Below are 25,301 nucleotides of genomic sequence, written 5' to 3' on the forward strand. Positions count from 1 at the left end.
CAATGTGTCTCACCACGGATCTCTTCAGCATCTGTGATACAATCACCACAGGACACATAGAACCTTAAATAAAGGTCCCTGTGGCGTAAAGCGAACGCGTCTACTCTATCACACATGTTACCGGACTGCCTTGGATGATTTCGCCATCTCTTGGATAGCATGACTTGTAGGCGGATTCGACAAGCCCAGTGACTTGAACATGTGTCATGACTGACAGATGGATTCGTGAGGATCAGGCACACATGCATCAGAGTCATATATCATCCATCTATGGCTCCGACATGCATGACTTCTGTCCTGTTGCTTTCCCCTGAAGGCCATGCAAGGCTGCTGGTGAAGATGCATTTTTAGTCAGTGAGATGTGAAGGTGTGAAAAAAGCACATTCGTGTAACAGCAGGCAAATTCAAGGTGCTCTAACAGTGACACGCGTTCTCACTCGTCATCCAGTACAATGTGTGTGTGTGTTCATTCAACAATTCTGCCATTAGAATGCCTCCACCATTGCACAACTATTGCAACTTCAATCAACAAGACATTCCAAAAGCCACTTCCAAAATATCACTCAAGTAACAACTCCAACAGCTGTCTTTGGGAGAGGATGGAGCAAAGGTTATGGTAGATGTGGTGATGGTCCTGTGCAGTGCAGCCTATCTTTCCGAGGAGAAGGAAGGAGAGAGGATGGAGAAATTGCCTGCAGTGTTTCTACCCCTCCTCCCTGACTGCTTTTAGGATGGATGGCTGCCTAGCTCCCCTCCCTGGATGGCCCCCATCGTGAGAGGCGAGGTGGAGGGCCTTCTTAATGGGATTGCTCTTGTTCGGGGAGCAACACTCTATTGACTGCTTTCAACCGGGGAAGGAGGACCCCTTTGTGAACAGAATGAACTCTGAGATTGATGACCCCATCTCCTTCTATCTCGCCCAAGGCTTCAAAGCACAAGTCTATTTAGGGGCATAATTCATATGTATTTGAAAATGAAGTGTCTCTGCTGGGTTGTCGGAAAAAACAATATAATGTGAACATATTTCATGCTCAACTAACACAGCCTGGAGAATCTCTATCTTGTGGTGCCGGAGGAAACACAAGGTAATGTATGTCTTCTCTCTGTGTTGTGGGCATATTGCATTACCAGGCACTGAAACCACGATAATGTTGGATATGGAAAATACTAAGAATGCCCTATGTGTCTACCGTCTGTACAATAACAAATGGTACAGCAGAAACGTTCAGCATATCCGTCTCCTGCTCTAGCATTCTGGCTGTGAGAAATGATAACAGGCTTAATTGAAAGACTGTCAAACTGCTTTTTCTGCCGGCCAGTGTGACGGAATGGGAGGAATAGAATGGGGCCTTTATCTGCAGGTAACAGAGGTTGTCCGACATTCTGTTATACAACATGTATCCTCCTCAGGAAGTTCCTGCAGACACTGACAAGATGCTTATCACAGGCAACCTGCTGATGGCACACGGGCTTATCTCTCCAGAGTGCTGTTACCCTCTGGCTTCAGCCAGACAAGACAATGATCCTTTAAAAAGTAATCTCACTGCGGAGAGGAGAGAGAGTAAGAAAGATAACTCTGCTTTGTTTTACTTTGTCCTTTCCTTTACAGTGCTGTGATGTGTCGCTCGGTGTCCAATACACGTGTGACATTCATCCCCGGTCAACAGTTAAGTGACATAGCCTTGTGTCCATACTGTAACACTTCAATTATTTCCTAGATATAAAACAACTGTATCTGAATAAGATGGTTTCTATATAATATGATCCAGGAAATCCAGGCTGTCCAGTAGTTAGTATTCATTGCAAAGAACACCTTTGTGCCAATAACACCTGCCTCATGTGTCACAATACTCATTACTTCCTGTCAAAATGTCCATCTTCTTTTCACTGTAATCCACCCATTTAAAGATCATTCATCTTTGTAGGTGATGGAGAATACTGCACTCCTATTTTTTTTTATACCTTCTTCCCTCTGGTGGTGTTACAGAGGCAATTTAACCAATGTAGCCATCCCATTCATCAGCCCTGGAAGTGCACCTCACTGCAGGCAATCTGTCAGCAGACCCGAACATCTCTCCTGCTCCTCATCTCTCTCCTGCTGCTCCTCAAAATAGAGGACGGGAGAAGAAAATGAACCCATGGGCTCCATCTACCCCTACTCTCCCTCCAACCTCCACCTGCTTCCTCCTTCCTCCGCTCCCCTCCTATGTTACCGCCAAGTCAACAAAAGAAGATAAAAACAACATTAAATAACTGTTCCGTAGGGAAAAAAATGGCACACAATTCTAGTGTTAATCTGGAAGGAAAGAAGGGTTTCGTTACTGCTCGTCTCTTACAAATTATCACGACAAGACGCTTTGTGTGAGAGAATAGGAGACCGTATCTCCAGTTCAAATCAATGTCAGGACGATCAGTCAGTTCCATCGCCCTGCTCTGTAGTTTAGGCACATTAAGAATCACAATACGATAGATGGTCTGTTTCACTGCTTTCCTCATTGATCTGCTAGTTCAATTGTAGTCCGAGTCCAGCCAGGACACTGATTCATCATAGCAGACGTAAATAACCTTCACTCACCACTAGTTGAATTCTGCTCTCTCATACAAACAATGGTGCGGCCAGTAACTTAGTGTTCAGGGATAAAAAAAACAATTGCAGACACTCTTATTTCCAGAGCATCTTACAGTAATGAATTCATATATTTTCATACTAATCCCTCATGGGAATCGGAACCACAACCCTGGCATTGCAAGCAACATGCGCTACTAACTGAGCCACACAGGATACATGAGATTTATACTGCGCTTCCTCTAAATCCCAAAGATACGTTGGACCCAAACCTAAAGGGATGTACATTATTACTGTCCATTAGTTTGTTCTGTCTGAGGGGGACATTCTGCTACAATGTCCACCCCACAATATTGAGTAAGCTTCTAGAATGAATCATAACCCCCTATAATGGATATCCATTTAGTTTAGGGTCCATATAAGCCTGTGCAGGGAGGCACATCATCACTGTGACAAACTGCTTTCTATCTCTGATCTGACATGCAAGACCACCTCAGAGAAACCAAATATCACCCAAGATGATGGTGCGGTCATCTGGGTAACTACAGCAATGTAAACAATCTTTGATATTTCGGTTCATTTTATTTCAGATCTTTCTGGAAATGTTGCATGGTCTTGACGTGAAACATTTGCATTGCTAGACAGTTAAAAAGAGGCAAGTAGTTCGTTATTAGCAAGACAACATTGCATTCTGTTCTGTGGAGGGGAAGTGGAAAGAGAATGGACCAATATGTCTCTGGTTGGATACATTCCCTGAAAGGGTTAACTGGTCGGTAATGATCACTTTGAAACTTCCAGAAGACAGAGTGAAATGCAGGCGGATGCACCGTTAACATTTACCAAAGACTTCAAGCCGGAAAGAATTGGATTTTCAGGCTGGCCTTTTACTGTAATATATGCATCCTATCTCCTGATTGTGACTGTGGCAGTCTGAAAGGCACCACCATGAATACATTTGAAGTAAATTTATGAAAAGCAACATGGAAAACGCTTGTGAAGGTCATTCTCACTGCGGTGCTGCCTGCAATTACATGCCCCTAAAATGCTGATTTGGATACTTGTAATGAAGTAAAAATGAGCTCTCTTCCTTTGTAGTGTGAAAGCATGTAATATGAATATACATCTCGTACATTGTGTAGTACTGCCTCCCATCACTGAAAATAAGCAGCCCACTGTGTTCTCCAGGCCAAATAATCAGCACTATAGAGAATATAAACAGCCTATGCTGTTTGAGAGTGAGAGAGAGAAAGGACATGCTTTACAATTCAATTGAAATTCAGCGTTGTGTCCCAGGCATCTGTCCAATATTCTCCTGGGATTCATTTCCAAGCCCTTGGAGGGGGGTCTGTCATCAGCGGTGCATTGAGACATTCAGTCGCTAGGACAGTGCTCCTGGTGACAGAAAGAAGCAGAGACCACCCCCTGGTTAGGTCAGGCTGACCTGACTTTAAATGTATTTAAACATAATCTGATCTGTTCTCTCATGACAAATGTACCAGACTAAACATGAGTTTATGCCATCCAACGCAACGATTCAAGTGCTTGTCCCTAGAAATACAATATGCATTCTGCACATAGATATACATAGGAATGCATCATCTTTGTCAACTAGCAGTATTAAAATACACTAATATAAGGTATATCTCTAGGCTGTGAATGATTATAGATGTCCACCTTGCAGGGACTTTGGTATTCAGAGAATAAAGACAAAATGACCAAATAATCTCTGATAAAGTTTACTTCAATTCAGGCTACAATTAAATCCCACGTTCATTGCCATTAGCCATCTTAAACTCATAACGTGTCTCGTTTTCTCCTCCATTCTCTGTTTATGTGACAGGGATGGTTCAGTCAAGAAATGTTACATTTGTTTTATAGGTACCTCAGGCTTTTGCACTAGAACATGTGTCCAGTTAACCTGGGGCTGTATGATGTGGGGATGATCGTGACACCTGCCTGTGTCTGATTGGTTCCCAGCTCTTCCACTGCAGCAGCAGGTCACTCAGAGCCACTGTGATTGGCTCCTTGACCCGGTTGCTTCACCTCAGAGGAAGAGGTTATTACAACTGGCCGTTGTCTGCTTTCCTCCCCAATTTACTCTAACAGGGAGGACATTCTTACATACCACAAGACCACTGCAAATTTGTCCACAATATTCTGTAGCAGGTTCATAGTTCATCAAACCAGACAATTGTGTTGTCTTATGTCTCTTTATGTAGTGTTGTAGTGCCTCTTGTCATGCTGTGTGATTTGTCCTATATTTCTATTTTTAATCCCAGCCGCCATCCCTGCAGTAGGCCTTTTGCCAGGCCGTCATTGTAAATAAGAATTTGTTCTTAACTAACTTGCCTAGTTAAAGGCTCAATATATATATATATTTTTTTAAGATTAGCCTGGGCATGATACTAGGAGGAGAATGTGTTATAATTAATGCTCAACACAGGCAGCTTCTGATGTCAGAGAACCTGTGAAGGCATCTCTTTCCAGACTCTATTTAGAGGAACATGTTGACAGCACAATCTGTATAGTTAGGATGCTGAACAGCGAGTAGACTAAAGTTATCAGAGAACACGTAAAAGTATGTCAGATGAAATCCTCACTATGGCTTTGATGTAGTCCCTGACTCTGGGTGATGCTTGTGTATTTGGCTGATGGAAGGCTGCTGGTGCATGTCGAGTTCTGATGGACAACGACTGTTAAGCTTCAGGCGATCAATCAACTTCAGCTGATTCTGTGTGCAACGCAAACTGCAGCGTGTACTAGGATCTGGCCTTGGGTTGAAGGAATAGCCAGCATGATCCCAGTCTCAATATGGGCTCTGTAGAGGTAATCACAGTGACACACTCTCCTTCCACCCCCCCGAAGCCATCCTCGCTGTCACTCTCCAGACTGGCCTGTCAGACCTGGAGCCGGGCAGGCAGTCAGGAGACAGGCTGAGGAGACACAGATTATGGCCAGAGCCAGGTAATGAGGTTTGCTCCCCTGCAGCCAGAGGTCAGTCAGCCAAGACTTCAGATCAACAAAAAAAAAAGACTGAAATAAAAATACATTTCAATAATAGGCAATTAGCCTTGCTAACCGTGGAGCTCCACTTCCCGCCTGTCTCGCTCTCTTTCCTCCCTCATCCGTTCAGTCAGAGAACTGCTTGCCCTGCATACAAATTATCCAGAAATATGATTAAAGCGATGAATGTTTTACAATGGAAAATGTAGTTCGTCTTTGGCATGCCCTGAGACCGTTGTGGGTAGGCCTTTTAAGTGAGAGGTTGCTCTGTTTGACTGGGTCCACTCTACCTTGTGATTGGCCAGTGGGCTTTAAAAGGCTTTCCAAATGCACAATGTCTGTACTTGGTTTGATTGGTTTATAACCATAACTGTTCATGCAGAGATGAGAACAGCGACCAGTATAGAGGGATTTGAAGGAGGACATGTTTGACTGTCTGAAAAGGAACTGTGTGTTTACGACTACAGCAATGCTCCTTGTAATAACCCAGGGATTCATTTGGCTTTTACATCAGACTTCATCTATGGGATTGCTCAAACCCTGCCAACTCACTCCACCACTGTGGCTCCAAAGTATCGATGAGGGAATATGAGGGGACCAGACTTGACTTGTGATAGTCATGTCAAAATATCAATCATGAAAACAGCTACTGAGGGAGAATGTTCCAAATGTATCACATGGACAAAATACAGCATTGAAGTTCCAAGAACACAGTGGCCTCCATTCTTAAATGGAAGTTTGGAACCACCAAGACTCTTCCTAGAGCTGGCCGCCCGGGCCAAACTGAGCATTCGGCGGAGAAGGGCCTTGGTCAGGGAGGTGACCAAGAACCCGGAGGTCACTAACAAGAGTTCTAAGATTCCTCTATTTTCCAAATGAACCGTTTCAATACATTTCTGTAACAATGTTCCAGCACCCTCTAGTGGCATCTGCTGCAAGCAGAGAAAATACAAACTATTAGTATGGATTTTCTGCCCAAAATATCCCTGATATGTATTGAAGAAGTCAAACCATCTATTGAAGTGGTATCACCATACTAGCCATTCAAGCCCAACTCAGTGTTCCAGATCCAGTGTGATTGCACTTCCATTAGCAAAAAAACATTGCTTTTAGGACTTAAAACACTCAGGAAGCCATTCCTCTCTGCCCTTTTGGTTCTCACTAGAGAACAGCCAAATCTGAATCTTTATGTATAGGACACTTGTCATTTTGGCCATCAGATAGTGACAAGTGTCCACTACAAGGGCATATTTATCACCATTCATGGTTTCAGCCTTAAGCAGAGGGTCCTATATAAAATACTAATACAGCTCTGTATCACATCTCAAATAGTACACAGGAGTATTTAATCAAATTCTTTATTCATAAACTTGATGCAAGTTTACAAATTACTGTACATGGTCAAAATAACCCTTGCAATGAAAACAAAAAAACACAATAAAACCAAAGCATGCGAACAGTGCATAACTTTATAGCCCGCTCAGTCGCCAATCACAAAATTAAGCCAGAAAAGGAACCAATAATTAGTTTCAGGTCTCAAACCAAAATCTCCAAAGCACTGGGTTGTTAGACAAGTGGTCTGGATCTGTATAAGAGTTGTAATTCACTGCACAACTGACATTAGAACAGACATGGGGCCTTCCACGGCGTTAAATGCCCATTTGACGTCTGCTCTGATGACACAGGGATTTAAAATTGTAAGAGGTGGAGTCCTGCTCTGGACAGAATAGTATAGTAGGTCATTCGTTTCCGATCTCATACTTTAACACACGGGTGGGACGCCCATAAGTGTTGGACAGCCGTTTTGCAATTTTTATCCTTTAGAACTAACCTGATCTGGTGTCAGACCTACACAAATCCGTTCCCAGAGATGGGGTTTACAGAGACAGCATCTACCGACCTGTGAAAACTAATATAGATGATCCAACCTGATAAACCAAAACTGTCCAGTCCACACACCTTAGTCCCTAGAGGGAAAGTACTTAATGAGATATCTACATGCAAAAGACTACAAACCAGGAGGTACAGGATCACGATGAAGATGTCCTAGACTAGAAAAACAAAAGACCCAAGACAATGAGGTTAAATGAGCTTAAATGGGTGAGGTAAAGCATTGGTTCACCTTTCAGTGTCACAAAATTGATCTGGAGGGATTGAATGAGAGATAGCGCAAACATGCCACTCCCTCATCACTCCACCACACCCTGCTTACCACTACAGTCTTACCAGTCACTACTTTAAAGATATTCAGACAAGCCAAATGGAGTGAGCAGGCCAATGGTTACTGCAACGGTTACTGTAATTATAGGAGGGGGAAACAATTTGGAAGAAAAAAAATAGTAACAAAAATAATTGCATCGTGACATTTGTGAAACAATCCCTTGCTAAGTCAAGTGTGCAGTAGCCATGTATCCCTGAGTTTGCTTCTCCAGAGAACACAGGGAGGGAGTTTCTAGCCAGGGCATGCTCACGATGAGGTCAGCCATGTGGGAAAGCAGTGGCACACTTGGTACCAATACGTAACGTCTATGACAATGATCAACGGTTATCCATGTGTAGTAGACATATTTGGTAATGAAGTCAATCACCATATTGGGTTGAATAGTAATAAACCTCTAAATGAGTCTTCAGTGCCACCATTTTGACAGAACGTGATGCATTGTGTTATACAGGTGGGGTGGCTGACATTACAACAAATACAAGGTAGATGGAGCGTAATTATACATTAGATGCCCATTACTAGTATTTTTTACAAGGGCGACATAGTTCTGGATGAGGTTAGTGTGTTGGGCTGACCAACAGTGTTGAACAAACAAAAAAAAAGGAATATTTACTAGGAACAAGTTGGTTCCTATGCTGGTTTTTGAGACCGATGTCTAACAAAGTGGATAACACCCACACACAAAAAAAAACACCTTTTAATGTGTGTAATAACATTAAATCAAATATCACACAATATTCTGCATATTATTCATATAGCTAAGACTTGGCATGCTCCAGGTTTGACAGTGCTGAGGATGGTCATGAGTTAGGGGTTCATGACCCCACTGAAAAGGTTCCTTCCATCACTGACAACAAAGATCATGAGGTGGTCAGGTCATAAGTGAATAATCAGACACAAAATAAGGTACTAGAGAGGGGAGGCAAAGGATGGAAATCACTGGTGCTCAGTCTTTTGTTGAAGGCATTACTACACACACACACACACACACACACCTTATAGTCAGACCTGAAAATCTCTCTTTAAAATCAAATATTTTATTATTGAGCATGTGGTATGAAGTGAAGTCCACTGTAGCAATGAGGGGCATGGATGGGCGATCTGAGTGTGTGAACAAGCTAGTTAGACCATGGATTCAAATGAAGCAGGGGACTGCACTGAGCCGTTTTCAAATTATTGCGTGTACAGATAACTTCCTAACGATTGTGTGCATAGCCTTACTGAAAGGTTCATCAAGTTTGTGTCACCGGGGAAATTAGCCAGCATATCTGGAATGCCCAAAAAGCACCACTGTCGCATTGCGTAAAAGGAATGGTGTCACTTTTGAACATATCAAACCACTAACAAAAAAATACAAGTTTTTCAATTTATACAGGAAAACAATAGTAGTCATTATGCTTACATAAAAACATGGTTTAAAGGTGTTCCTTTTAAATTCTGCAAGAGTATCCATGAAGCAAATGCTTTGTTATCCTACATCTGAAAATGCACCTTGATTGATGCCCCTGCTATAGCCAAGGGTATACTAACGCAGTCTCGGCCCACTCGAACCCCAAGACCCACACAAGGTTACATTAAAAACAATGAAATCAATTCTCAGAAATACAACTTTACAAGTTTTACATGGAGTTAAATTCAACTACATTACAGTGATTAAATCCAACCTGCCTTTGCTAAGCCTGGTCATATTTCCGAAAGCAGCCTGAGAGGAGATTGGGCTGGGTGGTGGTGGAGGCGGCCAACACCTCTTGTGCTCAACAGGATAGCCTCCATTAAGCTGTCTCAGTCCCACTTTTGGTAAGGAGTCTATAGCTCTCCTCTCTCCATTCAGGGCCTTTGGCTTTTGTAGACCAGGCATTTTTAAGGAAATAAGCCTCAGGAGGACATGTTATTCCAGAAGGAGGAATCTTGGCAATATACAGATACACAAGCACAGACATAAGAGGCCATCAATGGCGAGTGAGGTGGTTCTCATTCCCACTACCAGTGTTTCATTGTCTATCCCAGCCTCCAATGTCACAAGGGGAATGTCAACCGTCATTCTCTGTTCCAGTCTGTGGCCGGAGAATCTCAACCCCAGTCACGTAACAGACAGCTTCAGTCACTAGCAAAAGCCATGCCTCAACCAGAAATCACAGGCAGTAAGTAAGCTCTTCTTTGCTTGCCCAGAGTAGGATTTAAGGGAGTTGCACAAGATATGGAGTTCATTCAATGCTCAAGGGATTAGGGGTGAGATTGTAACAAAGGAAGCGATTGCACAAGTGCAAGAAAGATAAATAGCTAGAGGGTGGATCCACTATTGAGAAGTGGATATGGTCAGTGAGGTGGTTGGTCAGTGGGGGGGGGGGTTTAACAGAATGGGTGGAACTGGCTGGGGAACAAACTCCCAATGAAAACAACTCCAGTTAGAGGGAAAAGAAAAGTATGGGGTGGGAAAGGTGGTCCCAGTGGAGGCATGGCAACAGTCCTCTTACCCATCCTCCTTAGGGGGAGTGTACCAGCCTACAAGGATCAGACAAGAGACAGTGCACTCAGTTATACTGGACAAAACAGTCAGTTCATCCTAGACAGTAGGAATGAGCAAAGAGGTAGCTGTATTTTATCTTGACCTAAGAACAATCACTATAGCTGCCATATGAAACCCTCTTGGTGCTGGTAATACACTACCAAAAGTATGTAGACACCTGCTCGTTGAACATCTCATTCCAAAATATTGAGCATTAATATGAAGTTGGTCCCCTCTTTGCTACGATAACAGCCTCCACTCTTCTGGGAAGGCTTTGGAACATTGCTGCGGGGACTTGCTTCCATTCAGCCACAAAAGCAATAGTGGGGTCGGGCACTGATGTTGGGCGATGCTGCCTGGCTTGCAGTCGGCGTTCCAATTCATCCCAAAAGGTGTTCGATGGGGTTGAGGTCAGTGCTCGGTGAAGGCCAGTCAAGTTCTTCCACACCAATCTCGACAAACCATTTCTGTATGGACCTCGCTCAGGGGCATTGTCATGCTGAAACAGTAAAGGGCCTTCCCCAAACTGTTGCCACAAAGTTGAAAGCATAGAATTGTCTAGAATGTCATTGAATGCTGTATCGTTAAGATTTCCCTTCACTGTAACCAAAGGGGCCTAGCCCAAACCATGAAAAACAGACAGACCATTATATCTCCACCAAACTTAACAGTTGGCTATATGCATTCGGCAGGCAGCGTTCTTCTGGCATCCGCCAAACCCAGATTCGTCCATTGGACTGCCAGATGGTTAAGTGTGATTTATCACTCCAGAGAACGCATTTCCACTGCTCCAGAGTTCAATTGTGGTGAGCTTTACACCACGCCAGTCGACGCTTGGCATTGCACATGGTGATCTTAGGATTGTGTGTGGGTGCTCGGCTATGGTAATCCATTTCATGAAGCTCCTGACGAACAGTTCTTGTGCCAACGTTGCTTCCAGAGACAGTTTGGAACTGGGTAGTGTGTTGCAACCGAGGAAAGACGTTACGAGCTTCAGCACTCGGTGGTCTCGTTCTGTTTGTGTGGCATATCACTTGGCAGCTGTGCCGTTGTTGCTGCTAGAAGATTCCACTTCAAAAATAACAGCACATACTGTTGGCCCGGGGCAGCTCTAACAGGGGAGAAATTTGACAAACTGGCATCCTGTAACGGTGCCACGTTGAAAGTCACAAAGCTTTTCAGTAACAATGTTGGTCTATGGTGATTGCTTGGCTGTGTGCTTCATTTTACACACCTGTCAGTAACGGGTGTGGCTGAACTAGCCGAATCCACTAATTTGAAGGGGTGTCAACATACTTTGGTGTGTGTGTGTGTGTGTGAGATATATATATATATATATATTTGAAGTCAGAAGTTCACATACACCATGGACAAATACATTTAAACTCAGTTTTTTCCCAATTCCTGACATTTAATCTTGGTAAAAAATTCCATTTTAGGTAAGTTAGGATCACCACTTTATTTTAAGAATGTGAAATGTCAGAATAATAGTAGAGATAATGATTTATTTCAGCTTTTATTTCTTTCATCGCATTCCCACTGGGTCAGAAGTTTACATGCACTCAATTAGTATTTGGTAGCATTGCCTTTAAATAGTTTAACTTGGGTCAAACATTTCAGGTAGCCTTCCACAAGCTTCCCACGATAAATTGGGTGAATTGGGGCCCATTCCTTCTGACAGAGCTGGTGTAACTGAGTCAAGTTTGTAGGCCTCCTTGCTCGCACATGCTTTTTCAGTTCTGCCCACAAATTCTGTGGGATTGAGGTCAGGGCTTTTTGATGGCCACTCCAATACCTTGACTTTGTTGTCCTTAAGCCAGTTTGCCACAACTTTGGAAGTATGCTTGGGGTCATTGTCCATTTGGAAGACCCATTTTCGATCAAGCTTGAGATGTTGCTTCAATATATCCACATAATTTTCCTACCACATGATGCCTTCTATTATGTTAAGGGCACCAGTCCCTCCTGCAGCAAAGCACCCCCACAACATGATGCTGCCACCCCCGTGCTTCATGGTTGGGATGGTTCTCTTCAGCTTGCAAGCCTCACAATTTTTCCTCCAAACATAACAATGCTCACTATGGCAAAACAGTTTTATCAGACCAGAGGACATTTCTCCAAAAAGTACATACTATTGTTTGTACAGATGAGCGTGGTACCTTCAGGCGTTTGGAAATTGCTCCCAAGGATGAACCAGACTTGGAGGTCTAGTGAAATAATCTGTCTGTAAACAATTGCTGGAAAAATTGTGTGTGTCATGCACAAAGTAGATGTCTTAACCAACTTGCCAAAACTAGTTTGTTAACAAGAAATTTGTGGAGTGGTGTATGTAAACTTCCAACTTCAACTGTACACACACACTGTATTTTCACAACCACTGACTGATATATGGAGGGATGTAATCTCAATGTCAAATAGGATACAAGATGTGTAAGTGAACATGGTAACACTCACCGTTCTTTTCATGGATCTGGACCAGGGATTTGTATGACTGCTGTGCTCTGGCAAGATTGTATTGGTTCTGAAACAAAAACAGCACATATATTGAACTTGTGCTTATGAATGCCCCAAGAAGTGTAAAGGTTAATTTATATATTGGGGAGACACAGGACTAAGCACCATCACGTACAAGTACATTTGTTTGGTGAAGTCTGACCGTACGGTGGAGGCCTTTCTATCAGCTTCTCCCAAAGAATTTTGCCACTCGTACTGATATCATGCTGCGTTCGCGCCCTCCGATGCGGGTTTATTAAAATTCAGCATCAGAGGAACTGACTCTTATAAGGCCAGAGTCCTATCAATCCAGTGACAGAAACATTGGTATTCTTATGTTTTTGATTAATAGGTACATTTCTGGCATTCTATTAACCATTTTACCTACCCAACATTAGTAACCTCAGGACAAATATGATAAACACTTTCATTAGACAGGATATGACAATATAGCTAAGTATCAAGTCTTTCTTTGGTGTACATAGTTAGATCCTAACGTTTAAAGAACAGAGGTTATCAAGCAAGAGGGCCCAAGATTCCTTGAAACTACAGCTTGTCTATCAATATCCCTGTCATTTGGTTTGCTCCGAAGTCTACTGGGATCCCAGAGCCAGATTAGTGTGACAGAGAGAAACGACAGCATGAAGTGGACCCGTGTGAAGCGTCAGCATTAAGAGATCAGCAGCATCGCACTGTCCCAGCGGCACTAAGTAACAATGTCCTGTTTAAATGAAGTGCTGGGGGCTTAGACACCTCATTTCCATAGAGCAGCATGGACCAGCTGGCCACACACACAGCTCACCCCTTTATCCATGTCAGAACACAGTGTCAATACACCCTGTAGTATACACCATGTTCACACATTTCAAAGCTCTCTGCCCCCTTAAAACAATGCTTACCTTATTGGCTCCAAACTGCACTCTGGCTTTTCCCTTGACTAAAGTGGCGTTGATCTGCATGATTACAGACTCTATGGAATAGGCACTGCTCCAGCCCTGAAATCAAGTGGCGATACATCGTCAATGCACTAGCATTTACCTCCACTGTGAAATAACAGTGGACCAGTTAACTGACATTCAGAGGCATAAAAAACATACCTGTTTTGTGAGAAGCTCCATGCACAGGGCACCACCTCCAAGAACATAACTTAGAAGACAGCAGGTGAAAGGAAAACATTAGAATATGTAGACATTAAGTGATCAAAAGACCACAATAAATCTCTTATCCACAAGCACAGATGATCTCCTTTTAGCTAAACTGTCACTTCTGACATTCAGCCTTTCACTGGCTGTTGACAATTAGTTTAGACCAGAAGAGACCGCCCTTCCTTCACGGTTAAGTGAGGGGAGCAACTCAGTCACAGCGGAAACACAAAGCCATTCCACTCATACGCAGTGAACTGAACTCACCCTCCAGACAGCACAGGAGAAGCCACCCGTACAAATGGTGGATCAAAGGGGAAATTATCCTGCAGGTAGAGCACAAAATAGCATTAAAACGAGAACAGTCAACGCTAACAAACTGGCTCTGCTTTCTAGTATCAGCATTGGTACTTACTTTATATGAGAAGTTTAGCAGAATGTAATCCATTCCCTCCTTTTCCTTTAAAACCTGCAGGTCACTGTGTAGGGGACTGTCTGGATCTACGCTGTTGAGCAAATGGAGCGCATCATAATACGCCATATAATACATCACATGCTAGAATTATACAGTACTGTCAACTCCTATGGTAAACAGTTACTTACGTCCTCAGCTTGACGTGCCATTCATACAAGCTGTCATTGACCAGCTCCACTGAATAGATACCTGGAAGAGAATGCATAGTCTGGTATGTGACATTCTGAATCAAACTGTCATTTGTGTATTTATTTTCTTTGCGCCGTATCCGAAGAGCTTTCTAGTGCTGCTGCAGTGAAGTACGTACCCATCTTGTAACTCTGGGACCGGTATATCTCCCGGAGCTCCTTCATGAGGCGGTCTGAGGCCTGCACTGAACCAGACACCGCACCCTGCAACACACACAGGGTAATACACCGACACCCAAACATGCAGCACATTCAATGATAATAGTGCACATAGACCCCACCACGATTAAATCAAATGTTTACAGGCTCAGTTCAAATATGCTAATAGCTCTGCATTTAGATAAAATGTCTACAAACTATAAATTAACAGTTATTGATCAGCATAGAGACAAAATGCTTCAGAACTAACTGGCAGTATACAGTTCGCTACAGTATATGGGGAGAATTTCACAGGTTCCATAGCAACGCTCTCATCTGTGATAATGATAGATTTGAAGAGCTGAGCCATTGAATGCAGTAGGGACTTTGGAGGATGAGAGAAGAGAATCTCATTTATAAGTCTCAGAGCTGCTCACAGACCTTAGGGGAAACGGCTGTATTCCAAAGCAACAATTAAGAAAGCTATGTGTAAATGTTAGATCATACGATTACAATCAGAATGACTAATTACTGTAATTTAGCCTACGCAATCCATGTTGATTATGTCCTTGTTTACAAATTGGAGTCCTAAACAGCATAATCTGGGTGTACTGCATAGATAAGAAATACCATCAGTAAAACACTGATCGAAAAACAAATGGAAAACGCATGCATTCAGAACCACCTGAAACTGGTTAGATACATATTGGCTATATCATAAAAGGTCACTAGACATCCCAGTGTAACAGTGCTGGGTCCAGTAAACTGTTCTAAGCCTGACAGGTATTCCCCATGCATCCCCCAAAAGCGTATAAAATGTCACCTTACCGAATGAGCACTTACGTTCAAGTGGTCCTGCCTCTGGTTCTTGCGGATCTTCTCCAGGATGGCCAGGTTCTCCTTCTCGATGCCGTCATCCTCAGACTTCTTCCCATCCACTGGCTCCTCCTCTTTCATCTCATAGTGGTCCAGGTCTTCAATGTCCTGCTGGCACAACACACAACGACAAGATAAGAGCATTAGAAGACATATTACTTCAAGTTAACACTTGCAAATATGTGTGATTGGTATTGACTATCTAGTCGAGCTTGACGTCCAGTATAGCTCAGCTCATATCAGCATGGTAATGTGCAGTGCTATATGGAATGACATTTATTTGAAAAGGACCTCTCCCATTTCCTCTTCTTCCTCCTCTTCGGACGTGACCTCATCTGTGACCCCATGCTAAAGATAAAAACAGAGAAAGATGAGTTCATAGACAGTTCAATCTCATTCCTAACATGCCTCTGTCACGTCTGAAGTCTAGTAACAAAAAACAGATATTTGTAGGAATGTTCTGAAATGTGTAAAAACCAGTAAGCGAGTTTCTGGGTAGTCAGAAACAACATTCCTCGTCTTGCATAGCACAACAGCGCCTCCCGTCCCCTTTCTTTCAGCCCAAGAATCAATGTTAGCGTTTAAAGCACAGCTGTACAGGCTGCTACTGCTTAACATTCATCCTCTGCTTCGGTCATTCTAATTTCTCAAGTAGACAATATGAGGCTACGGTTGTGTCTTCATTGGTTTCTAGGTAAAATATGCTAGCACCTCCCACTGACCACGAGCACAGGAAGAGTCTATTGATTCCATCTCCAGGACTCTGCACTAATCATTAATGTCTGTGCTGATGGACGGTTTCAAGACAGTATTAGGTTCTTCATGCAGGTTTTTAAACCCTTTCATTAGCTAAGTGTCTTCAATCTCCTTGGTAGCTTTGACAATAAAACTAAACAAAAGGATTATGCACATGACTCACTTTATGTGAAAGGAGATGGTCTTCATGAAAAAGCCACTAGGTGTTTTTTTTTACAAATATTTTTATTTAACTAGGAAAGTCAGATAAGAACAAATTCTTATTTACATTGACGGCCTGCTCCGGCCAAATCCGGACGACACTGGGCCAATTGTGCGCCGCTCTATAGGACTCCCAATCGCGGCCGGATGTGATACAGCCTGGAGTCGAACCAGGTACTATAGTGACACCTCTTGCACTGAACCTTAGACCGCTGCGCCACTCGGGAGACCCCTACTTCAATGCCATCCAATGGAAAATATATAGGCCTAGTAGTATTTGAAAACCAGAAAACATTTTGAGCGGTCATTAGCCGTCCTTACCTTTCGGTCTTGTCCTACAGGGCCAGCAGGGAGGGGCTGGTCCAGCATCTCTACATCTGGGTGCTGGGGCAGGTTGTACAGCCGACAGAGGTCACAGATGAGCCGCTTTAGCTGCTGCAGGAGCTGGGGGACAGTACCAAAAGGGACAGTTAAGAGTTAGGGAGGTCAGGCAGCACTAGATAACACAGCACAGACATGTCAGATACATTGCCGTGAAAAATGATATTTTACAACAAATGCTATCAGATCTTCAATCAAAACCTAATATAAGATAAAGGGAACCTGAGCAAACAAATAAAACAAATGATAAAACATGTTTCATTTATTTAATAATAAAAAGTTATGCAACACCCAATGCCTCTGTGTGAAAAAGTAATTTCCCCCGTACGCTCAACTGGTTGTGCCACATATAGCTGCATTGACTGCAACCAAACACTTCCTGTAGTCGTTGTTGATCAGTTTTCACCCATTCCTCCATGCAAAACTGATTTAACTTAGCCACATGTGGGTTTTCGAGCATGAACTGCTCGTTTCAGGACTTGCCACAACATCTCAAAATCAGGTTCAGATCTGGACTTTGACTAGGCCGTTCCAAAACGGTGTGTTTTTCAGCCGTTCTGATGTAGACTTGATTGCGTTTTTTCGATCAGTCTTGCTGCATGAACCAGCAGCACTTCAGCTTAAGCTCAGACAGCCTGATATTCTCAAGTAGAATTTGCTGATACACAGTAAAATCCACTTCAATTAATGCAAGTCATCCAGGTCCTGATGCAGCAAAGTATCCCCAAACCATCACACTACCACCACACTTGACCATTGGTATGAGATTCTTAATGTGGAACGCAGTGTCTGGTTTTCACCAGAAAAATAATCATCAGAATTGCTGACAAATTGTCCATTAGCAACAAATTGTCCATTTTGGAATGGCCTAGTCATAGTTCAGACCTAAACCCACAAAAGTCTCTTGAGTTAAAGCAGTTTTACATGAAAGAGTGGGTCAAAATTTGATTTGAAAGACTGATCAATTGCTTCCTGTAGTTGTTGGTTACAGTCATTGCAGGTGGAACAACCAGGTACTTTGTGTAAGGAGAAAATTAACTTTTCCATTGGATGTGGAATAACTTTATTATATAATGTTTTTTTATTTGTACACGCAACTTCCCTTGATCTTATATTAGGTTTTGGTTGAAGATCTGATAACATTCAGTGTAAGAAAATATGCAAAAACAGAACATTAGAAAGGGGGCAAATACTTTTTCACTGCATTGTACCTCTACCACAGCACACCCTCAGAGACGACATGAAAGGTAAGATTGCGTCAGGGAATGTCAGACACCTTAGCAACAGTAACTTAGTGCAGAAATGTGTACCTCTGCAAGCGTCTCAGTATTGCTATAGAAGAAGCGTATTCTACTGAATGTAGGCCTGGTCCATACATGGTGAAAATGTTGTATAATGCATGGTGCAACAGAGAAAATCTGATCACCACAGATAACTTTAATAAGAGTGCTATAAAATGCAGATCTGGTGGGCTACAAACAGAGCATGCAGTGTGAGTAAGTAGGCCAAGTCAAAGAATGTAGCTACATAAGCAAGATATAGCCTACAGAGAACTCAGCGTTTCCCCTTGGATTTCTTTCAGCAGCAGCAAAAGAAAGGGGGGGGGGGGGGGGGCTTGTCCCCCCCCCCCCCCCCCCCCGAGAGATTTTTGGTAGAACAACTGAGAAGGGCTCCTGAGTGGCGCAGCGGTCTGAAGCACTGCATCTCAGTGCTAGAGGCGTCACTACCGACCCTGGTTCAATCCCAGGCTGTACATCACGGGTTAGGTGAGGGTTTGGCCGTCATTGTAAAATAAGAATTTGTTCTTAACTGACTTGCATACCCAAATAAAGGTCACTTGTGATGACTTCAAAAATACATTCTATTCCAAAATGAATGAAAATGTTGACACTATTTGAAATAGAAGGGATCGTGCCACTGCATTGTAGGGAGATGAGGAGCACCACTGCTCACTCCATTTGCTACAAATATACCTTGTAATGCTGATCTTAAAAAAGGGATTCTCCAGGACTTTTCAATACACAAAGTAGCACTACCGAGCCACAAGCGGTTCCTGAAAGTTGCGTACCACAACCCTTTACAGAATTATAACGCAGCTTCAGTAACACATCAATAGCGACAAATGGTAACTTTTCAGAAAATCTGGGGAAAAAAAGTGACAGAATTCTGCTCCGGCATAAAATGTTCTGTATTTTTTCCCCTTCACCTTAAAGTACTTTTTTTAGGAGAGATTGGTCTCCGTGCAGGCAGCAGCTCAAAATAGTTTGATAGACAGTTCTGGTTGTCTAGTAATGGACGTTAGTACCGCTTCAGAAGCCTCATTCCTTTAAGTAAAACACCCGTTCATATCTCCAGAGAATGTTTCGTGTCGGCATTTAAAAATCCATGGTGACGCCAACCCTAATAGACAGACAAACCAGCCATAGCGCTTTCAAGCGACCACATTCCAGTATGTCTGAAAAGGGTTATCGATAAAGGATAGTGAGCCTATTGTAAGTAAAAAAATAAATATAAAAAAGATTAGGCTACCCCGTGCTCGCAAAACTAGCCGAAAGATACCTCCATCCCGGCAACACACAAAATGTAGGCTAATTGAGGTAAGACAGTAATTCCTCTCAAATTATGCATGTATGAACTGCACATTGACACATCTAGCCCAGAGAGTTACAAAAAATTACTTAGTAGGCTAATAATCGGAGCGGGTTTTAAAGGGACAGGGCTTAATTGCCGAATCTTGCACTTTTTCTACTTACCCAGAGTCAGATGAACTCGTGCAGTTTGAAGGTAGTGTCACAAACCACTGCTAACTAGCATTTGCACTAACACAGATTGGCAACTTCCTTCAAACTGCATGTAGAGATACAAAAAAAAATGGTATCCATGAATTCATCCGACTCTGGGTATGTAGAAAAGGGCCTAATTGCCAAGTCTCCGCTGCTCAATAAATGTGGGAAACACTGGAGAACTGCTTGGCACAAAAACTGTGATTTCAAAAGGTAATTTTGTTTTGCTAGCAGAGACTGGAATATGTTCGGCTTCATCAATAAGTACATTGACGACATCGTCCCCACAGTGAGTGTACGTACATATCCCAACCAGAAGCCATGGATTACAGGCAACATCTGCGTCGAGCTAAAGGATAGAGCTACAGCTTTCAAGGAGCGGGACACTAATCCGGACGCTTATAAGAAATCCCGAAAGACCTCAGACGAACCATCAAACAAGCAAAGCGTCAATACAGGACTAATATTGAATCCTATTACACTGGCTCTGATGCTCGTCGGAAGTGGCAGGGCATGAAAACTATTAGACTACAGATGAAAAAACAGCCGCGAGCTGCCCAGTGACACGAGCCTCCCAGACAAGCTAAATGCATTTTATGCACGCTTCGAGTCAAGCAACACTGCACGAGAGCATGCATAAGAGCACCATAAGAGCATGATAACACTCCTCGGTAGCCGATGTGAGAAAGACCTTTAAACAGGTCAACATTCACAAAGCCGCAGGGGCAGACGGATTACCAGGACATGCACCCAAAGCATGTGTGGACCAACTGGCAAGTGTCTTCACTGACATTTTCAATCTCTCCCTGACCGAGTCCGTAATACCTACATGTTTCAAGCAGACCACCATAGTCCCTGTGCCCAAGAAAGTGAAGGTAAACTGCTTTGAAAGGCAGGTCATGGCTCACATCAACACCATCACCCCGGAAACCCTAGACCCACTCCAATTCGCATACCGCCACAATATCAATCACACTGGACACTGCCCTTTCCCACCTGGACAAATGGAAAACCTGTGAGAACGCAGCTCATTAACTACAGCTCAGCATTCAACACCATAGTGCCCACAAAGCTCATCACTAAGCTAAGGACCCTGGACCTAAACACCTCCCTCTGCAAAACGTCTGCTACGCTGATCCTCAACACTGGGGCCCCTCAGGGGTGCGTGCTTAGTCCCCTCCTGTACTCCCTGTTCACCCACAAGTGTGTGGCCATACACGACTCCAACACCATCATTAAGTTTGCTGATGACACAACAGTGGTAGGCCTGGTCACCGACAACGATAAGACCGCCTATGCCTATAGGGAGGTGGTCAGAAACCTGGCAGTGTGGGGCCAGGACAACAACCTCTCCCTCAAATTGAGCAAGACAAAGGAGCTGATCGTGGACTACAGGAAAAGGCGGCCGAACAGAACCCCATTAACATCGCGGGCTGTAGCGGAGCGGGTCGAGAGTTTCTATCATGGTCCAAACACACCAAGACGGTTGTGAAGGGGCATGACAACAGATCCTCAACATCCCCAAAAGGTTCTACAGCTGCACCATCGAGAGAATCCTGACCGGTTGCATCACTGCCTGCTATAGTAACTGCTCGGCATCTGACCATAAGGCGCTACAGAGGGTAGTGCGTAAGGCCCAGTACATCACTGGGGCCAAGCTTCCTGCCATCCAGGACCTATATACTATGCGGTGTCAGTGGAAAGTCTAAAAAAATTGTCAAAGACTACAGTCACCCAAGTCATAGACTTTTCTCTGCTCCCCGCACTGCAAGCGGTACCAGAGCATCAGGTCTAGGACCCAAAGGCACCTTTAACAACCCCAAGCCATAAAACTGGCCACCGGATTATTTACATTGACACCCCCACACCTCCATTTGTTTTTTTACACTGCTGCTACGCACGGTTTATCATCTAGTCATAGTCACTTCACCCCTACCCACATGTACAAATTTCCTCGACTAACATGTATCCCCGCACATTGACTCGGTACCGGTACCCCCTGTATATAGCCTCATTATTGTAATTTTATTGTGTTATTTTATTTATTTTTTGTTTTACTTTAGTTTATTTGGTAAATATTTTCTTAACTCTTTCTGGAACTGCACTGTTGGTTAAGGGCTTGTAAGTAAGCATTTCCCAGTAAGGCCAACAGGTGTTGATATTCAGTGCAGGTAACAAATTATTTGATCTCAAATATTCACATGACAAGGCCCTTTGGCCTGCTGAAACTGTCACTGTGGCAGTGTGCCTGTCAAAAAGACCCATCCCTCTGATTCCACATCAGAGGCACTCTCGACACTCACACCAAACATGACAGAGGGCTGTTCTATGATGTTTGAGTGATAGGAGGGTGACTTCAAAAGCCTCCGCTGTCTAACAGCTAGAACTAAGACAAGAGGAAAGAGGCAGAGAACAGCCCTGAATTGGTCTGACATTCATCTCCCTTTAACCTCCAATGTCGGTTGGAACAGCAGTATGAAATAGGGGAGTTGAGTGACAGCTAGGCTATCAGAAATGCTTTACCCAACAACACCGAAACAGGTATGGTTAATTAGTCATAAGAAGAGATGTGATGGTTCGAAAATCAACCTATTTTTAATTACTCCGCATAACACAGTTGAAGTTGATTTTATTAATATTAATGTTGTATAATACGGTTGTTTTAGTTTGGATACAAGCATCTGCTAAACAACAAAATTGTAAACAAATACTTCAAATATATAGTCGTAATCCAGTTTCATTATTTAAACACTGGGAAATCTCCTTCCTAATCATCCACATACTAGATCAAGGGCTTGAAATGGATCTTACCAGGGTGCTGCCCTTTCTGACATCCTCCAGGCGTTCCAACACTTGTGTCAGGCTCGGGTCATCAGAGTCCACAAACCAGATTGGAGGTGTGGAGGGGTACGACTCCTGTAAGACATGGGTTTCAATGAGGGTGAGAGAAGCAAACAAATAAATCAGCATTATATGGCTGAGAAATTTGATAATTGTTTGGAACAATAACATTGAAATTAAACAGGTGTGACATTGACGTGTCAATCAAACCTGGGAAATCTCAAGTAATTTTAAACAGAAAAAATAAATATCTGATTACTACTTTACATTACCGGAAGCTAAATGAATGTGTTCTGTGATGGTGGCCATTTCACATTCCTTATAGAATGTTAACAAGCCAAGTAACGTTAAGAGCACTGAATTCAATCAGTATGCCTGGTCAAACGAACGTAGCAAATTGGAAAATACAAACCAATAGCATAACGTTACAGCTAGGAGATCACCGTCTGTTGACAAGACCAGAAGCTGTTTATTTGACAAGTGATGCTTTTGAATCATGCTAGCTAGCAATTATTTACTGACGTCATTAGTATAGCTAACTTAGTACTTACTGTTGATCATGACCATGAAGCATGAAAATATAACAACCACTACGTTAGCTAGCTAGTTAACTTGTTTGACAATCAACTAACGTTAGAAAATACTGAAGTGTAGATAGCTAACGTTAACAATGTTCATCAGTGACGCAGAAAGCGTGCCTAGCCTAGGCCCTAGCATAATGTCATGCCAGTTTCAGGATAACTTAAGCTAAAATCAACAGGCTTGCTTGTATTTCAGTATTTTAGCTAGCTAACGTTAAGTACGTAGCCTACAATAGTAATATGCAAGTATTTTTACTCATACTAAGTCACTATACTAGAAACAAGTCAGCTACCGTTAGCTAGTTTGCTAACATGCAAATATTTAGACTCCCACTGGAAGTAGAAACAAGTCAAACAAAAACATTGCATGGCTAAAGTAGCTAAATTATAGCTGGCTAACGTTCGACTGGCCACAATTTGCTGAGTGTTTCTTTAACCATCTGTCCGTTCGCCTGTCCCGCACTGCCAGGCAAAATAACTGCGTGTTCTAAGCTAACCTACTGTAACTAGTTACCGCGTTAGACATGTCGCCTCGTTTCCCTGCTTACCGTAAGGTTGCAATGTATAATCAACAGTTTTTCTCCAGTCACATTAAACTGACAGTTTAGTTCATCCGGTTTCCAGTCAATAATTCTGAATCGTTCGTGGTTTGGATCAAAAATGGACTCCAGAAACTTCAGTTCGGCCTTCAGCCCCGAAACCGACATCTTCCACGCATCTCCGGCTGGGCCGCTGGGGAGGAGTGAAGTCGGGACTAAAACTGCAGCCACGCAGTCGCGTCCCAAATCAAGCCTTTTAAAACAACGTAATGTCAAAGCGCCTTCAACACAGGTTCGCTAGCTCAATAACAACGCCGTGATTACTCGTCCGTTGTCTTTCCGTTTAGCTAGTATTGTTGTTGATGTTAGCCTTCTGATAGTACAATTTCAAGACCATACAATGTGACTTGGTTGAGTATTCACAGTTCTTTCAATTAGTTGCGTATTTGTTTCGCCGGTCAACAAACTGATCATGATAATGCCCGCAAAATTGTAACCCAACGCAGGCACAGTGTGTCGTTAATCCCCGGCGCTCAATTGTGATTTCGTCTGGGGTTTAAAAATGGCGTTTCCCCGAGCCTGCAGAATCCCAGCATCCAGTGCGTGCTCAGTTGAGGGGCGGAGGTTAGAACACCAAAATATCGAAATATTTAAATCACTTAGACAACTTTGAAACATTTTGTCACAGCAGTATTTCTGTGTGGTGACTGAGTGAAGTAAACCGTCCTTACCTGGAGCATATTGTTACTAAAATTATAAACGTGTAGCTGGCCAAAGATAGTCCTTTTCCAGGCGGAAGTTTATGCCAATAAAACCATATTTATAATTTAATTGATGACAAGGCAAACCCATGGAAAACTAATCTAATTGGATTGGCTTGCTGATGAGAGAGCAGTCTGACTTTTTAGGGGGTCTTTAATTCACATTTAGCCATCATTTTTGTTGAAGACTGACTTGTTGAGAACACACTACAGATGTCTGTCCTACATTATTGTAGCTATGCCCTTGCACCAGAAGATGTCAGTGTACTACCTTTTTTTTAGCTAAATGTTTTTTTAACAAAAAAACTGAACTCAAACAGTAGCTTCTTAACAAAGCATCATGATGTGATGATGATCATTACACAGCACTCTCTGCATTGTAATTCTCAATTTAGTCACACCAACTTCTCACTTAAATGGACAGTGAAAGAATGATGAACCAGGACTTCATCATTGGGTGATGGTAGTCTGATCATCAGCTAATTATGTCTTACAGTCAATATAATAGTAAATATGCTTGTGACAGGTGCAAGTTCACAAGTTATATGATATGTGAATTGTCTACTGAAGATTTGGATGGGGCGGCAGGTAGCCTAGCGGTTAAGAGCATTTGGCCAGTAACTGAAAGGTCGCTGGTTGGATTCCCCAAGTCAACTAGGTGACAAATCATTCAATGTGCCCTTGAGCAAGGCACTTAACCCTAATTGATGCTGTAAGTTGCTCTGGATAAGAGTGTCTGCTAAATTACTACATTTTTTTTCCTTCTAATGGATGGAATCTTTGGAACTATCACGATGCAGCGAGCCCCTCTCAGTTCATCTAAGAATGGCAGCTGTGTGGGGAGATGAGG

At 42.9% G+C, this 25,301-nt stretch overlaps 1 protein-coding gene across 4 annotated transcripts; it reads right to left on the minus strand.

Annotated features, from left to right (window-relative positions):
• Positions 1–6,911: 6,911 nt before the first annotated feature.
• Positions 6,912–24,306, minus strand: LOC110506457 (ubiquitin-conjugating enzyme E2 Q2). 4 transcript variants are annotated; one of them, XM_021586081.2, is made up of 13 exons: positions 23,700–24,306; positions 22,541–22,645; positions 16,887–17,009; positions 15,900–15,956; positions 15,576–15,719; positions 14,714–14,798; positions 14,535–14,595; positions 14,347–14,437; positions 14,199–14,257; positions 13,887–13,935; positions 13,689–13,784; positions 12,751–12,817; positions 6,912–10,292 (listed from the first exon to the last, which is right to left on the minus strand). In XM_021586081.2, exons 1-13 carry the CDS (start codon positions 23,856–23,858, stop codon positions 10,261–10,263), a joined length of 1,128 nt encoding a protein of 375 aa, XP_021441756.1. In that variant the 5' UTR covers positions 23,859–24,306; the 3' UTR covers positions 6,912–10,260. The 4 variants fall into 4 exon arrangements, with proteins under 4 accessions (XP_021441756.1, XP_021441753.1, XP_021441757.1 ...); XM_021586078.2 differs by having other exon boundaries at positions 15,561–15,719; positions 23,700–24,305; XM_021586082.2 differs by having other exon boundaries at positions 15,576–15,716; positions 23,700–24,304.
• Positions 24,307–25,301: the final 995 nt, after the last annotated feature.

This window comes from Oncorhynchus mykiss, chromosome 26 (assembly GCF_013265735.2).
Source record: "Oncorhynchus mykiss isolate Arlee chromosome 26, USDA_OmykA_1.1, whole genome shotgun sequence".
Lineage (NCBI taxonomy): Eukaryota > Metazoa > Chordata > Actinopteri > Salmoniformes > Salmonidae > Oncorhynchus > Oncorhynchus mykiss.